The sequence below is a fragment of the Colobus angolensis genome, unplaced genomic scaffold (assembly GCF_000951035.1).
Source record: "Colobus angolensis palliatus isolate OR3802 unplaced genomic scaffold, Cang.pa_1.0 Scaffold59, whole genome shotgun sequence".
In the NCBI taxonomy this organism is placed as follows: Eukaryota; Metazoa; Chordata; class Mammalia; order Primates; family Cercopithecidae; genus Colobus; species Colobus angolensis.
In genome coordinates, this window is record NW_012119487.1 from 4,442,651 (window position 1) to 4,460,891 (window position 18,241).

General features: G+C 40.2%; 1 protein-coding gene across 2 annotated transcripts in view; it reads left to right on the forward strand.

The window, feature by feature from the left end:
• ZBTB37 (zinc finger and BTB domain containing 37) overlaps positions 1 to 16,736 on the forward strand; it is a 17,203-nt gene extending 467 nt beyond the window's left edge. Inside the window, exons 2-5 of one of the 2 annotated variants that reach the window (XM_011962345.1) lie at positions 227 to 422; positions 1,491 to 2,439; positions 4,443 to 4,542; positions 15,729 to 16,736. In XM_011962345.1, coding sequence (XP_011817735.1) covers positions 1,517 to 2,439; positions 4,443 to 4,542; positions 15,729 to 16,217 — 1,512 coding nt within the window. In that variant the 5' untranslated portion in view covers positions 227 to 422; positions 1,491 to 1,516 and the 3' untranslated portion in view covers positions 16,218 to 16,736. Of the gene's footprint in view, positions 1 to 226; positions 423 to 1,487; positions 2,440 to 4,442; positions 4,543 to 15,728 lie in introns of both variants that reach the window. The other variant, XM_011962346.1, reaches the window with a different exon arrangement.
• The last annotated feature ends 1,505 nt before the right edge of the window (positions 16,737 to 18,241 follow it).

Genomic DNA, 18,241 nt, shown 5'->3' on the forward strand with positions numbered 1-18,241 from the left:
CGCAGAAGAAAACTGCTCAAGTGCTGGAGTGGCCAGCCCCCTTCTTAGTTCTCACCTGAGCGCTGGCTCCCCCGCCCGACGTCTTGTCCCCCTCTTCTCCAAAGTTACTCAGTGACATTTTGCCCTTTAGTTAGTTCCCCTCTCCCCATGCTTCCTAACGCAGAAGAAAACTGCTCAAGTGCTGGAGTGGCCAACCCCATGCAGTTCCCAATTCTCCCTCTTACAGCTCTCACCCCTCCAGTGCCGACGGTAGCGAAAGACTTTACTCCAGGGGCTTCCTCACTGGGGAATTGCCGGAAAGAGCAAACAAAAAAGGCGCTGGTGTAGGCTCCAAAATAAACACATCTGAATTCATGATGGCATCGACAGAGGCTCTTATTGGATTAAAAGTTTCAAAACAAACAATAACGCTTTGGAAAAAGGTCAGATTGGCTAAAGTTGATTGTTGAAAACAGTGTATACACTTCCCTATTTAATAAGTGTGTTGTTCATGCGGGGCAGTACTGTGAACTTGGCAGAATAAGCTCCTGAAGTTTCAGGTGTGGTGTAACTATGTAATATATAGATAAGTGGATGCACATTGGGCTCAAGTAAATGTCTTCCTGTTCGGATTTATACAAACTACTTTCAGTAGTTGAAACTGTACTTTCAACTATCTTGTATACAGCTTCAGGTTTAGTGTTTCAACCATTCTTAAAAAATATTTTAATGGAAAAATGTTGGGCGTACCTGGTAAATGCTGTATTTTTTCATCGGATCTGGAGAACTAAGTTTCAGGATGGAAGTATCATCACCACCTTGAAATTGCCAACTTCGAATTTGGCAGATACCCAGCTTTGCTAATTTTGACAACTTCACATTCTCTGCATCGTGGTTGAATGCTGGCACAACTGGGGGATTTTTCCTAACCTACAGTTTGCCTCACAGCCCTATAACCAAAGTCTTTTTGTGGGGGGCTCTGACTCTTAAGCTTAGAAATATTAGCCTACATTCATGTGTAATATTAGTCCCTTTATAAAATAATAATTTTTGTAGCAGGTAGTAGAATATTAAGAGGGATATCAAGCCATCTGTGTAGAATTGCATTTATTCAGAAAGCTTTCCTCCTCCAGAGAAAAGTTGTAAAGTTGTTATGAGATTTTATGTTCAGTCTGCAAGTACCTTATAGTTAACACTTAAAAGTCCTTCCCACTACCTTCTGTTGAACTTTATTTTGATGTTATATACCTTATTAGTAAGGAAAGCATGGTCATAACATGAATTTTTAGGAGTCTGTAGATCACTTTTTAGTTTTACCTGTATAATCCTGTGAAACTTAAACTGAAAACCTGTTGGTAGTTCTGTTTCCACATCTAAACATAAGGAAGGTATTTCTTTTACCTGAAAATTTTGAAATTTTACCAGATAACTATGTTTAAATACTTTTGAAATGGAAAACATCCGGAAAGTAAAATTGTAATTATTAATGAGAATATGGTTTTTTTCAGCAGGGTTGAATGTACCCTCAGGCACGATCATGGAGAAAGGTGGGAACATACAATTGGAGATTCCTGACTTCAGCAACTCTGTCCTGAGCCATCTAAACCAGTTGCGCATGCAGGGCCGTCTCTGTGATATTGTGGTCAATGTGCAAGGACAAGCTTTTCGGGCTCACAAAGTGGTGCTGGCTGCCAGCTCCCCCTATTTCCGGGATCACATGTCCTTGAATGAGATGAGTACAGTCTCCATTTCAGTCATCAAGAACCCTACTGTTTTTGAACAGCTCCTTTCTTTCTGTTACACAGGGCGGATATGCCTGCAACTGGCAGATATCATCAGCTACCTAACAGCTGCCAGTTTTCTGCAGATGCAGCATATTATAGACAAATGTACACAGATCCTGGAGGGCATTCATTTCAAAATTAATGTATCTGAGGTTGAAGCAGAATTAAGTCAAACAAGGACAAAGCATCAAGAGAGACCTCCAGAGTCTCACAGGGTTACACCAAATCTCAACCGCTCCCTTAGCCCACGACATAACACCCCAAAGGGAAACCGGCGAGGTCAGGTTAGTGCTGTGCTGGATATCAGAGAGCTAAGTCCTCCTGAGGAGTCCACCAGCCCTCAGATCATTGAACCAAGTTCTGATGTAGAGAGCCGGGAGCCCATTCTTCGGATCAACCGAGCAGGACAGTGGTATGTGGAGACAGGAGTGGCAGACCGTGGGGGTCGGAGTGATGATGAAGTTAGAGTTCTTGGAGCAGTACACATCAAAACTGAAAATCTGGAGGAGTGGCTTGGGCCTGAGAATCAGCCTTCTGGAGAAGATGGGAGTAGTGCAGAGGAAGTAACAGCCATGGTAATTGATACCACAGGCCATGGTTCTGTAGGACAGGAAAATTACACTTTAGGATCTTCAGGAGCCAAGGTGGCTCGGCCAACAAGCAGTGAAGTTGACAGGTAGGTTTGGTTTGATTTTGTTTTCCCATGTAATGGCTATTGTGTAGACATCACTAAAATGGGTCCTCTGTAGTACAGAGAGCATTTTCCTTACCTGATTTTCTTGGTCAAAATAAGTTGATGTTGGGGAAACTGGAGGTATGCCAAAAGACTTGCATTCTTATTTTTTTAAAGCAGGAAGCTCCATTCCTGAAGTATTCACAGTGTTGTGAGAACTGTGGTAAAGTTAGACACTTCCATGAATCAGAATAGCATCTGCAGCCACACTAGGATAGGATCAGTAATTGCCAGGGCTTCCTCGGGATTCCAGGCAGGGAGCCGATCATCAGCTGGGAGCCTGGCAGCATTGCCCTTCCTTGGTGTGTTATCACACAGGTAGGTGGCCTCCGGAAGCCTCACTTTCCTTTGTGGCACTGCTTCCTTTTCTTTGCCCCCAACTACCAAATTAGAGGAAGTATGGTACCAGCAGTAATTGTTCTTTTCAAATTAGTAAAATAGTAATTCTGAAGAAAAGCATTACTGATCTTTCTCATCTCTTTTTTTCCCTTGTCATGTGATGGTATCTTCCCTGTTTTCTTTCATGGATGACTGCTGCTACCACAGGCCTGACAATCTCCCTTTTTTCACCTCACTTTTCTCTTTTAATACGTTGTATTTATTAGAACATTTGTTTTTGGTAGAAATACCATGAGTTTCAGTCAATTGAGAGAAAGTCTCAATTGGAAGAAAGAAATATTACTAATTTAGATTGGTAATATTTGTTCTTTTTCCCTCTTAAAAATAAATTTAAATTGACTATATGAGCAAAGAAAACTAAAGAACTGTTATTTTGGTTTGGTCTTGAGAAACAAATGTATCACAGAGATTCAGTTAGTGTATACTGTATCCACTTCAGGTGGTCTCTTTATGTTATGTTATATTATGTTATTTTTGAGAGAAAGTCTCACTCTGTTGCCCAGGTTGGAGCACAGTAGTGCGATCTCGGCTCACTGCAGCCTCTACCTCCAGGGTTCAGGTGATTCTCCTGCCACTGTGCCTGACCTCGGGTGATCTTGATTTGAGTATTGTCTTCCTGTGTCCTTATTAAAATAATCTTGAGCATAGAACTTGTCTTCCTATGTTAGAACTGTATCAGAAGTTCTTGGGTGATGGGTGCACCAAAATCTCACAAATCACCGAAGAACTTGCTTATGTAACGAGATACCACCTGTTCCCTGATAACTTACAGAAATAAAAAAAATTAAAAAAACAAAACTATCAGAAGTAATATCAGAGCCAGGTGTGGTGGCTCACACCTGTGATCCCAGCACTTTGGGAGGCTGAGGCGGGTGGATTACTTGAGGCCAGGAGTTTGAGACCATCCTGGCCAACATGGTGAAACTCCATCTCTACTAAAAATACAAAAATTAGCTGAGCGTGGTGGCGGCACACCTGTAATCTCAGCTATTCGGGCAGCTGAGGCAGGAGAATCACTTGAACCCAGGAGGTGGAGATTGCAGTTAGCTGAGATCGCGCCACTGTACTCCAGCCTGGGCAACAGAGCAAGACTCTGTCTCAAAAAAAAAAGGTAATATCAACTTAAATGCAAAGATTTTTTAATCTCCATGATCTGTATCTGTAGTCTAAAATACAGGTTATTATGGGACCTTGGGGAAGAAACAGCCAAAAACCTGGCAATTACATAGAAGAAACAAAATTATAGGCCCTGTTTTAATTTATTCCTTTATGGTCTCCCAGTATTTATTTAAGGAAGAAAGCTTATATTTAGCTTTAGCTTCACCAGCTCATATGGTCTGTTATGTCATTTTGTGTTTATTAAATTTACTAGGGCTAACCTATTATTTCAAATCAGATTATGTATTAACTCCATGAAAGTATTTCTCAGTTATTTGTTGCATGGTTTGTTCCCCCTTCTTTAGCCATAAAGAGGGGCGACATCACCATTTTTCAGGTTCTTTGATGCTGCTTTCCTATTAGTCCCCTTTATGTTCTTCTTCCAACAGATTTAGCCCCTCCGGCAGTGTTGTTCCCTTGACAGAGAGACACAGAGCCAGAAGTGAGTCTCCTGGGAGAATGGACGAGCCTAAACAACCCAGCTCCCAGGTATGGAGTTGTGGATTTAGAATTGATCTGGTGTTGGAGGAATTGCTACTGTGTATGAATAGAAAATAATGAAAAAGGAAAGATGTAGGAGAGGTAACAGTGGCCCTGTTAAAGAAATACTGTATTTTTTTTTCCCTGAGGGTAGCAGAAGTTTAATATTAAAATTATACAGAGACATCACCAGAAAGGAAAATTGCAGACTGGTATTTCTCCCAAGCGTAGATGCAAATATCTTGAAAAGAACATTAACAAATCAACAGTGATAACTGGTTTAACATTTTAAAATTAATCATTGTAATCTGTTTCATTAAAAAGGAGAAAGTGATAAATTACATATGGCAATTTTGATAGATACAGAAAAGAGCAATTGGCTAAAACTCTTAGCAAACAAGAAATACAAGGGAACTGGCCGAGCACAGTGGCTCACGCCTGTAATCCCAGCACTTTGGGAGGCCAAGGCAGGCGGATCACCTGAGGTCCGGAGTTCGAGACCAGCCTGACCAACATGGAGAAACTCCATCTCTACTAAAGATACAAAATTAGCCGAGCATGGTGGCACACGCCTGTAATCCCAGCTACTCTGGAGGCTGAGGTGGGAGAATGGCTTGAACCCGGGAGGCGGAGGTTGCTGTGACCCAGGATCGCGCCATTGCACTCCAGCCTGGGCAGCAAGAGCGAAACTCCGTGGCAAAAAAAAAAAAAAGAAATACAAGGGAACTTTCCTAATCTAATTGAAAGTATCTGTCTAAAAAATCTATGGAAAATATTTTAATAGTAAGTTATTGAAAGCTTCCCTTGTGTGATTGGGAATGAGACAGAATGTCTACTACCACCACTTCTACCCAGCTTTTTATTTGTAGTCCTAATCAGTGGAATAAAGCAAGAAATACAAATTTATAGCATAAGGAAAGCAAAGAAAGAAATAGAACTTTTGTTGTTAGTAGACAGCCTGACTTGTTAGGTAAAAAATGCAAAGTGAAATACTGTATTTGGTTACTTTTTTTTTTATTCTTGCTTATGGGCATGCAGGAAAATACACTTTTGGTGTCAGCAGAGTTTGGGAAATATAAAAAAATAAGATTGTGGAACCCTTTCCTGATTATAATAACCACACTGTACAACTGATAGTAATAAAAAATAACCCCAGAAAACTACATGCAGGTAATTTGCAGGTAATTTAGGACCTGGAATGGAAAGTCTGATTTTATACGTGTGTGTGTGTGTGTGTGCACACGCATGTGTACTATATATATGTAGTATACACACACTATGTATGTATACTATAGTATACACACACTACATATACTATATGTAGTATACACACACACTTTTGCCAAGTTACTAATTTATAGCATTTTATTTGTGTGTGTGTGTGTGTGCATGTGTATATATATATATATTCTTTTTTTTTTTTGGAGACAGTCTTACTCTGTCACCCAGGCTGTAATGCAGTGGTGCGATCTCGGCTCACTGCAACCTCTGCCTCCTGGATTCAAACGATTCTCCTGCCTCAGCCTCCTGAGTAGCTGGGATTACAGGCGCCCGCCACCACACCTAGCTAATTTTTGTATTTTTAGTAGAGACAGGGTTTCACCATGTGGGCCAGGCTGGTTTTGAATGCCTGACCTTGCGATCTGCCCGCCTCGGCCTCCCAAAGTGCTGGGATTACAGATGTGAGCCATCGTGCCCAGCCTGCATTGTATATTTGTAAACAAATTGCTTATTGCTTATGCTTTTTTTTTTTTTTTTCTATTTTGAGACAGGGCCTCACTCTGGTTGACCAGGCTGCATTGCACTGGTGCAATCTTAGCTCACTTTAGCCTCAACCTCCTAGGTTCAGGTGATTCTCCCACCTCAGCCTTCTGAGTAGCTGGAACTACAGGTGCACACTACCATGCCCACCTAATTTTTTTTGTATTTTTAGTGGAAATGGCATTTCACCAGTTTGTCCAGGCTGGTCTCAAACTCGTGGACTCAAGCAATCTGCCTGCCTCAGCCTCCCAATTTGCTGGGATTACAGGCGTGAGCCACTGTGCGCACTTGATTACACATTTTTATGTGTGTTTGCTATTTCATGTACTGTATCTTGTCATTTATTTTCTTCCTGAATATTTTGTTAGACTAGCACATTCTAGAAAGGATAGGAATGATGAATATTTTCTTTACAACTCTCCTTAGCAGCTACTATGAGTAGTTAGTTGATATTTTTGTTTTTTTCTCACAGGTCTGATTGAATGATTTTTTTTAAAGCTCATGAACTCACAAAGTAGAAGACAATAACTTGTGAAAATTTTTGTCTTTAAAAAATAAACACTGTTGAATTAAGACTACATAGCTCATGTTTTTAAGCCTCTGCATTACACTGATAGTATCTTGTCTAATTTTTAATTTTTTTTTTTTTTTGTAGACAGAGTCTCGCTCTGTCCCCCAGGCTGGAGTACAGTGGCATAATCTTGTCTTACTGCAACCTCCACCTCCCTAGTTCAAGCAATTCTCTTGTGTCCGTTTCCCAAGCAGCTGGGACTACAGGCGCATGCCACCACGCCCAGCTAATTTTTGTGTTTTTAGTAGAGACGGGGTTTCACCATATTGGTCAGGCTGGTCTCGAACTCCTGACCTCAGGTAATCCAACTGCCTCGGCCTCCCAAAGTGCTGAGATTACAGTCATGAGCCACCACGCCTAGCCTAAACCACTGAATATTTATTGTGTGCATGGTGTAGTAATAGCAGTAAGACATTGTTACAAATTATGTTTTTTAGTTTTGATAAGCTGTTAGAGAAAATATTAGGAGCTTGGAGGAAAAGTAATTTCACTCATATTATTAGGGCCCTTTTTCTCCTCATCTCTCAAATACGGTATGGTAACAATGCAGAGGAGGCTGTTATGCAGATACAGACATGTGTCACTAATTGACAGTATGTTCTGAGAAATGCTAGACCATTTTGTCATTGTGCAAACATAGAGTATACTTACACAAATCTAGATGGTATAACCTACTACACACCTAGGTTATATGATATATCCTGTGCCTCTTAGGCTACAAACCTGTATAGCATGTTACTGTACTGAATTCTGTGGCAGTTATAAAGTCATAGTAAAATATTTGTGTATCTAAACATAGAAACGATAGTGTAAAAATACTGTATTATAATCTTATGGAAGCACGGTTACATGTGTGGTCCATCATTGACCAGAATGATGTTATGTGGTACATAACTGTAAATTCAGTAATGAGACAGACATTACAACTCAATGGGGGCATAAGACAGACTAACAAATACACACAAACAAATGTAAGACTATACAGTATAAACTTCAGTGACAGTGTTGTGGGACTAGGATTGCTTAAAAGGCAATGGAATCAGTGTCCACTTAAGGAAAGTGTTATCAAGATTTTCTTTTCTTTTTTTTTTTTTTGGAGACGGGATCTTGCTTTGTCCCCCAGGCTGGAGTGCAGTGGTACAATCATGGCTAACTGAACTGCAGCCTTGCCCTCCCTGGCTCAAACAGTCCTCTCACCTCAGCTCCTGAGTAGTGGGGACCACAGGCATGTGCCACCACACCCAGTTAGTTTTTTTGTTTTTTATAGACGCAGGGTTTCACTGTATTGCCCAGGCTGATCTCAGATTCCTGAGTTCCAATGGTGGCTCACACCTGTAATCCCACCACTTAGAAGACCAAAGTGCAGTCCTCACAGATGTGAGCCACCACGTCCAGCCTCAAGGATATTTTAAATGCAGTTTTTAAATAAGTTAGGAAGGGATAATTTATTCCATTTATGGATAGGATAGGGATAAGAATTAGAATTCTGTAAGAATATTTACCTTCTTGAAGCAAAAGGTACAGACAGGCTACAATGAAATAGGAGATAAGTAAGATTGGGTGGAGGTGATATTAAGGGTGATATATATGCCTTAATGGATAAGAAAGTTTAATATGGTAAGTCTGCTTACCAGTTTTTTTCCCCTACTACAGGGAACTAAAACAGGGCAAGAACTTACAGTAAGAATGAATATTGATAGACTCAAAGAACTTCCTGATTATGGGGTTGATTAAACTGGAACACACTAATAAAGTTACTCCTTTACTTAAAAACATTCTGTAACTTTTTTGTGACATGAAGGTTAATATACTTGGCCTAATTTTCCAAGTGACTTACAGTCTTTTTAACCCAACTTTTCTCACCACTCATCAGCATTCACTATCTCAAACAGCCAGACTCTCCCTGTGTCAGAACCACATTAAACTTATTTCTTGCTCTGCATCTAAAGACTGAATGCCTCATTCTTTTCAGGTGTCTGGGTTCAGCCAAGGCCCAACTCCTAGTTTTATCTGTCCTAACTGCTCCAGTCCTCTTTGATTTTTCCTTTTTATGATACTATTATAGCATGGTACAGGACAATTTTTCCTGATTCTCTAGATTCATATATATTGATTCATATATATTGTTCCTTTTTTATTTGCGTTAGTTTTGTGTCTCCTATTAAACTGAAATCTCCTTGAGAGCAAAGACCACATTTTCTTTCCTCTTTTTGTTTTTGTCTTTTGACAGTTTTAGTACCAGTAAGTGTTTATTCATTGTATTTTCCCAGGGAAAGGAGAAGGGAAGGGGAAAGAGTCAGCATGTGTTACAGAATGATTAGAAAATGGGCAAGGAAGTACCCAATACAGCAAAATCAACCATCAAATAAACACACCCCAGCGATGGGGTCACCAATGCCCAAAGAGGCTCTGTCTCCTGCAGTTCAGGAATGAGGGGAAGGGACTAGGAAAAGAACAGACAGGTACAGACTTTCCTACCTTCCCTCCCTCTCATAAATTCAAGATTTCACATAAAGCTTTAGTTTCTAGTGGTAAACATGAAGTTACATTTGTTCATCTCCTACTAAGCAATCTTGTGGCCACTTTGACATAAATTTCTTACACCTGTATAAAAGTTCTTGCATTACTTGCATATAAATTCACCATTTAGGCCGGGTGCAGTGGCTCACAACTGTAATCCCAACACTTTGGGAGGCTGAGACGGGCGGATTGCTTGACATCAGGAGTTCAAGACCAGCCTGGCCAACATGATGAAACCCCTTCTCTAGTAAAAATACAAAAACATTAGCCAGGCATGGTGGCAGGTGCCTATAATCCCAGATGCTTGGGAGCTGAGACAGGAGAATCGCTTGAACCTGGGAGGTGGAGGTTTCTGTGAGCCAAGATCGTGCCATTGCCCTCCAGCCTGGTCAAGAAGAGCAAAACTTCATCAAAAAAAAAAATTCAGCACTTGTTCTCTTTCTTGGCTTCCTGACCCCACTTTCTACATGAAAAGCCCCTCCCCGTTGCTTCTCTGTACTTTAAGATTAAAGATTAAGTAGGTTTAATCCATCCAAAATCCAGCAGTGTCTTAAGGGTTTAGCATGAATCACATCAAGAAAAATAGTCTTGACTCAGGAGATTGCAAACAAGGGATGGAGAGTTCCTAGCTTCTTCAGGATTTTTTCATAAATCATTTCAGAGTTGTGGAGATGCCCTAAAAATTAAATGTGTATATGTATGGGTGTGTAGGTTTTCTTTTGGGGGTCAATGGAATAGAGGGAGAAGGGTAGGGGACAAGTTTTTAGGACAGAAGATCTGCCCCAATAGGTAATAGGGAAAGGAGAACACAAAAGAAAGGATAGTTCAAGATCCCCACTTTTAAGAAGAGAGCTCCCCAATCTAATGTTTCAGATTTTTTACCAGGTACAGAACCTTCTGTCAAAGATGCTTTGCCAGTTTTTCTCTCAATACAAGAAGAAGTTTGTAAACCCCAAAAGAACATGGAGAAATAATTTGCAACAATCGGCTGGGTGAGGTGGCTCACACTTGTAATCCCAGCACTTTGGGAGGCCCAGGTAGGTGGATCACCTGAGGTCAGGAGTTCGAGACCAACCTGGCAAACATGGTGAAACCCCATCTCTACTAAAAGTAAAACATTAGCCGGCCATGGTGGTGGGCACCTGTAATCTCAGCTACTCGGGAGGCTGCAGCAGGAGAATCACTTGAATCTGGGAGGCAGAGGTTGCAGTGAGCCGCGATCATGCCACTGTACTCCAGCCTGGGCGACAAAGCGAGACTGTCTCAAAAAAGAACATGAAGAAAGACCAGCACATTACATTTACCCAAACTAGGCCACCTAGCAATGACCAACTCGGTGAAGTCCTCCAAAGCCCAAACAAATACAATGACTAATGGGGTGTGGGGGAAAGCATTTAGGGGAAACAAGAACACGGGATCAGACACACACTATCCAAGTGCGTTTTATTGCATTTGAGAGACCATGTTTTCTTACTTTCTTTGTATCTCTGACATTATCTTCTTAGGTGCCTGATTAATAGGAGTTGTATCTCTAAGTAATTCTAAATAAATAAGTTTACTTAGTAGTTGCCCAATAAATAGGCACTTACTAAATAGGGAGTTATTTAGTTACTTGTAAAATCCTTAATTTTGGAGATCTTTCAAAAATATTAATACACCAAATCAGATGACTTTTTAAGGCCCTTCAGTTAACTTTGGGCCTGTGGTTAGTAACTGAATATTAGAATGATAGAAGGCTTTGAAGTCCATGTAAGGAATCTAGACTGATGTTTGTTTTAGAAAATTTGGAAACCTTCCATTTATATGGAGGTTTCATATAAATTATATGGAATAATTCATTAAGAAATAGCTATTGAGCCAGGCACTGATCAGATTCCTAGATATTTGGCAGTGCAGAATGTCCCTGTGCTTACAGCAGAGTTTACAATCAAATAGGTAATTGCCAAGTGAGAGGAATGAAATAATCCACCTCTTGGCAACAGAGAAAACCGGGAGGAAGCGATTTTTGCCTTTGCTTCTTTTTAAAGTTTAAAACAATAAAACTACAAAAAGTATATTGCTGCCATTGACAAGGACCCAATCTACATTTTGTGGTGTTCGTTCTTCTATTGGAACTTCACTGCAATAATTTTTTGGATGAGGCTGATCATCATATGTGATGGTCGTGCTTACGGTTTATCACTGATTACTGAAATGCATTTACTTTCTGCATGTGGACAACACTGATACAACATTACCTTCCTTAGAGTTGGGGAGATTTTTTTTCTTTTTCTTTTTTTTTTTGATTATACTTTAAGTTCTAGGGTACATGTGTACAACGTACAGGTTTGTTGGATATGTATACATGTGCCATGTTGGTGTGCTGCACCCGTTAAGTCGTCATTTACATTAGGTATATCTCCTAATGCTATCCCTCCCCCATCCTCCCACCCCACGACAGGCCCCGGTGTGTGATGTTCCCCACCCTGTATCGAAGTGTTCTCATTATTCAATTCCCACCTGTGAGTGAGAACATGCAGTGTTTGGTTTTCTGTCCTTGCAATAGTTTGGTCAGAATGATGGTTTTCAGCTTCATCCATGTCTCTACAAAGGACATGAACTCATCATTTTTTGTGGCTGCATAGTATTCCATGGTGTATATGTGCCACATTTTCTTAATCCAGTCTATCATTGATGGACATTTGGGTTGGTTCCAAGTCTTTGCTATTGTGAACAGTGCTGCAGTAAACATAGATGTGCATGTGTCTTTATAGCAGCATGATTTATAATCTTTTGGATATATACCCAGTAATGGAATGGCTGGGTCAAATGATATTTCTAGTTATAGATCCTTGAGGAATCGCCACACTGTCTTCCACAATGGTTGAACTAGTTTACAGTCCCACCAACAGTGTAAAAGCCTTCCTATTTCTCCACATCCTCTCCAGCACCTGTTGTTCCTGACTTTTTAATGATTGCCATTCTAACTGGTGTGAGATGGTATCTCATTGTGGTTTTGATTTGCATTTCTCTGATGACCAGTGATGATGAGCATTTTTTCATGTGTCTGTTGGCTGCATAAATGTCTTCTTTTGAGAAGTGTCTGTTCATATCCTTCATCCACTTTTTGATGGGGTTGTTTGATTTTTTCTTGTAAATTTGTTTAAGTTCTTTGTAGGTTCTGGATATTAGCCCTTTGTCAGATGGGTAGATTGTAAAAACTTATTCCATTCTGTAGGTTGCCTGTTTACTCTGATGGTAGTTTCTTTTGCTGTGCAGAAGCTCTTTAGTTTAATTAGATCCCATTTGTCTATTTTGGCTTTTGTTGCCATTGCTTTTGGTGTTTTGGTCATGAAGTCCTTGCCCATGCCTATGTCCTAAATGGTATTGCCTAGGTTTTCTTCTAGGGTTTTTATGGTTTTAGGTCTAATATTTAAGTCTTTAATCCATCTGGAATTAATTTTTGTATAAGGTGTAAGGAAGGGATCCAGTTTCAGCTTTCTACGTATGGCTAGCCAGTTTTCCCAGCCCCATTTATTAAATAGGCAATCCTTTCAGAGTTAGTTGGGGAGATTTATTAGGGTATTTTTACCCTCAAGGTTATAAATAATATGAGTTTGTAATGTTTAATAATAGCTAACATTTATTCAGCACTTTAGTGTATTAACTCATTCAATGCTCAGAGCAACTAGTGAGGGACATTCTGTTACTATATTCACTTTACAGGTGAGGAAACTGAGGAATAGAAGTGTTAACTAACTTGCTCCAAGTCACACAATAAATGGAACTCACATTTGAACACAGGTTCCAGCATCCTTAATTGCTATGTAATATTATGCATTCATTGCATAATATTTTAGGACCATTGAAGGTCCTAAAAGTTACCATTGTGTTTAGAAAAAAGAGTACTGTTATCATGTTCATTTCTCATGAGAATCCTCTAAAACTGGCAAATCATATGGTAACCTTTGTACCTTATGGATGAGAAGACAGCCTTAGATATTTTGTCCTTGGTCACCCAAGACCTTTAGTAGGATGATTCCTCATTCTTTATTTGAATTCAGTTTTTATTATCCAGGAAAATGAAGCAGAAAGAAATATTGATATAAAACAAATAAAATAATCTTAAAACCTCAGTCTTAGTATTCAGCACTTGACTTTACATGCTGCTTCCCAAACCTGTTGAGAACTGCCTGTATTGGAAATGCTGAATAGCACCGTCAGCATAGGAGGGGACAAAACACATCTTTAGAAATTGAAAGAGCAAAAGATCTTCTATAGTGTCTATCTTAGAGGAAAAAGCACAGGCACAAGATTAATTGCTAACTAGATGAATCTTGCTCCAGTTACTCCAGAGTCAACTTTGACATTTTCTTCTCTTTGGTACTTTATCTTTTGTTAAACGTACAATTCCCTCCTACATATTTAAAAAGGTTTTTATCCCCCTAATATAATGACTTCAGAAGTCAGTCATTATTAACTCAGGGTAAAAAAACAATTTCTGATTGATTTTTTAAAATATAGAGTTTTGAACAAAAAGCATTTCTAAATCCAAAGATTTTTTTGTTTGTTTTTTTGAGATGGGGTCTTGCTTTGTCACCCAGCCTAGAGTGTAGTGGCATGATTACAACTCACTGCAGCCGTGACTTCCCAGGCTCAAGTGATCCTCACACCTCAGCCTTCCCAAGGATCTGGGACTACAGGTGTGCACCATCACACCCAGCTAATTTTTTCATTTTTATTTTTTGTACAGATGGAGTCTTGCTATATTGCCCAGGCTGGTCTCAAACTCCTAGGCTCAGGTTATTCTCCCACCTCAGCCTCCCAAAGTGCTGGGATTATAGGCATGAGCCACCACACCTGGCTTTAAATCCAAGATTTTTAAGTAATTTATTGAAAGGAATATGTTCATACTGCCTCCCAGTTTTCAGATAAAAGACACCCATGCCCTCAAACAGTTTACTCTAAAGTCAGTTAAACTTTCAGTGGTCTTCAGAGTGAAAATAATATGTTCATATGATACTGAAATATTTTACATAAAAAGGAATACTGTCACCTACAAATTGTATACATTTTTATAAAGCTAGCTATTGCTAGATTAAACTGTGGTATTAATGATAATGTCATAATTTATAATATGTTGCCATTATATATTCTATACTGTCTGATATAGTAAATGGTAGCCATTAGCCACTTGTCACATGTGGCTATTTAAATGTAAATTGTAATTAATTGAAAGCACTTAAAATTGTAAAAATTACTCAGTTGTATTAGCCATATTACAAATACTCAATAGCCACAGGTGGCTAGTGGCTACTGTAATGAATGGGGTAGGTTATAGAGCATTTTCATCATCATAGATAGTTCTGGCTGGGCGTCATGGCTTACACCTGTAATCTTGGCACTTTGGCAGACTGAGGTGGATAGATTGCTTGAGTCCAGGAATTCAGAACCAACCTGGGCAACATGGCAAAGCCCCATCTCTGCAAAAAGTACAAAATTATCTGGGAGTGGTGGTACGTGCCTGTGGTCCCAGCTACTCAGGAGGCTGAGATGGGAGGATTATCTCAGCCTGGGGAGGTCTAGGCTGTAGTGAGCCGTGATCACACCACTGCACTCCAGCCTGAGTGAGAGACCCTGTCTCAAAACAAAACAAAAACATAGTTCTTTTAGACCAGCACTGCCTAAGTACTTGATTGTCTGGAATATAATTGTAAGATTAGGATCCAGGGTGTGGTATAAGTAGGCCCAGTTTCTCCTCAGATTACTGTAAAATAGTACATTCAACAGGGGTTTAGTAAGCATCCAGTTTGTTAGCTAGACGTTAACTTTACTGTGTTGTTCTTTTATAGTAATGAAGTAGAGTATTCTCAATTTTGAAAAAATTATTATGGTAATATCTTTACTTTTTGGTAATAATTTTCTGTTTGGTTCTCCACTGAAAATATACATATATCTTAGTAACAAGTAAAAATAGATTTGATTGCTTTTAATATGTATGCTTAATAATATTTGTTCTGCCGGGCGCGGTGGCTCAAGCCTGTAATCCCAGCACTTTGGGAGGCCGAGACGGGCGGATCACAAGGTCAGGAGATCGAGACCATCCTGGCTAACACAGTGAAACCCCGTCTCTACTAAAATACAAAAAACTAGCCGGGCGAGATGGCGGGCGCCTGTAGTCCCAGCTACTCGGGAGGCTGAGGCAGGAGAATGGCGTGAACCCGGGAAACGGAGCTTGCAGTGAGCTGAGATCCGGCCACTGCACTCCAGCCTGGGCGACAGAGCGAGACTCTGTCTCAAAAAAAAAAAATAATAATAATAATAATATTTGTTCTTTCTTGGTTATTTTCCTTACCTGGTACAGGTAGAAGAGTCAGCAATGATGGGAGTAAGTGGCTATGTGGAGTATCTCCGAGAGCAGGAAGTATCTGAGCGGTGGTTCCGGTACAACCCTCGTCTCACCTGCATCTATTGCGCCAAATCTTTCAACCAGAAGGGAAGCCTGGACCGCCACATGCGCCTACACATGGGGATCACACCATTCGTCTGCCGCATGTGTGGCAAGAAGTATACCCGGAAAGATCAGCTGGAGTATCATATCCGCAAGCACACAGGCAACAAGCCCTTTCACTGTCATGTTTGTGGCAAAAGTTTCCCCTTCCAGGCCATCTTGAATCAGCACTTTCGCAAAAACCACCCTGGCTGTATACCCCTGGAGGGGCCTCACAGCATCTCCCCTGAAACAACTGTCACATCTCGAGGACAAGCTGAGGAAGAGTCACCTTCACAGGAAGAGACACTTGCTCCTGGGGAAGCTGCCCAGGGCTCTGTGTCCACCACTGGGCCAGATTGAAACATCCAGGGGGAGGGGGCTGACCCTCTTCCCCTTTGAGCCATAAGCAGCCAGCATCAGAGCCATGGGCTGATATTTAGATTCACAAAATGCCACATCACTAGGCCAGAAGACACTCCCAAGATGTTGCCAAACTGGAGGATCAGCAACATACACAAAAGCACTAAAGGCTCTTCCCTTCTTATTGCCCGCCTCACACTTTGGAAAATAATCAAGCAAATCAACTTTCTAATTCAGGGATCAACAGCCTTGGTTTGTTAACTTTATAAGAAAAAAGGTTTTTTAACAAAATGATGATACGTGGTCATTTATCTACCAGTCATGTTTGAACACTGTACTTCGGTCCATATCATCTTGGTGACTATAATTGCCCAGATCTAAAAAATGCAGCAGGAGCCTTGACCATCCGAAGCAGCCAGCCACAAGAGAGAAGGAGGTAGTCATAATGGTGATGAGAAGGAGAAATTTCTCCTCTTCCTTCCCTGCCATAACATGCATTTTTGTGTTTCAAGAAAAAAACAAATGAATACTGGTGGTTCTTACTTTGAAAGGTTAGACTTTATCTTTCCCCTGGCTAGGCATCTAATACTTTGCCTGGTTATTTCATATAATCAGCCATCTTGAAGCAGTATTCTAGTGGACAGCATCACCTGAAGCACTTGGCAACTGGAAGTGAAATGAGCAGCAAAGTGTATGCAATAGGTACTGCTACATTTGGGGGCTTGAGTGTTGTGTTGAGGAAGAGAAGAGCAGGGAGGGAAGTGTTTTTATGTTTTGCGAATATCAAACAGCACAGAGCCGTACTGCAACTTCCTGACTGGTATTTGTAAACCGTAGTGCTACACATCCTTGGGTAATGGCTCTAGTTCAGGTGAATTAATGTGTTAGGCTGACTACCAAAGTTTCATCCAGTCTCTTTGGCTCCTGTTTTCACATTCAGCAATATTGTACATCAGAAATGTCACTTTCCAGTGAAATGAGCCTGGATTGTATTTTTAAATCCACAGGTCATATTTGATAACTTTTATATGAAGTTTTAAACATGTTTTTTCTGCAGTATTGTGGTTGAAGAAATTCAGCACTATGATTCTTACTGCAACCACAATTTCATTTCCTTATACATACGTAATAGTTTATATTTTCAGGCATATAGAAGAACCTCACTTAAACCTATGTCTCGGGTCTGCAAACCTGGTAATTCATAAACCAACCATCAGCAACTAGCTGGTGACTCCAAGAGCTTTGCTTTTTAATAATATACTACAGGGCACTTATCAGAAAACATCATGCAGAATCATGTTGCAATAAATGATCAAAGGATCAGTTTTGATCAGGTTTGGTTACTTAGTCATTCCTAAGATTTTTAAAACTTCAAGGGACCCTTTTAGTAGTTCTGGGTATTTCTAAGATTCTTAATCCAGCACTGAGAGAAAGAACTTACCAAACATGTAGAGATTTAGATACCCTGTCTTTCATGCAATGAGAGAGGGAGGAATATTAAGGGTTGTGGGCAAATAGATGCTTATAACTTACAGTGCAAGTTGAAAAATCCCTAGCTTCTCTTGATGGAGCACTAGTTGTTGGGGTCCTTTTAAGTATTTAAGTATGTAATGATTTAAGAAATTGTTTCAATGCAGAGGCATAGATGATTGTAAAAGAGATTTGGGAGAGGGGCAGGTTGTACCTGTACTGGTGAACCATTTGTGAGAATGTTAGTCATGTGCTCCTTTCCTGAGATTGCTTTGTGGTATGTGAAAAGGTGGGTAGAAAAGAATGAAATTTCTTTGAGATAAGAAATTAGAATGCAAAGGGTAGATCCTAAGCAATCTGAGAATTGTACATGTGCATAAAGTTGCACCCTCTCGCAAGAGAAAGGTTATTTTCTCTTCTGAAAAAGCATAGAAATGCATCTTTTATGGGAAGATAATGTTGCTACCATTTGATAAGAGCCTACCCTTAAAGGCAGCATTGAAACTATTTTGTGTTTAGAAGACATAGACTGGTGCATCCCCCTCCTTTTTAGT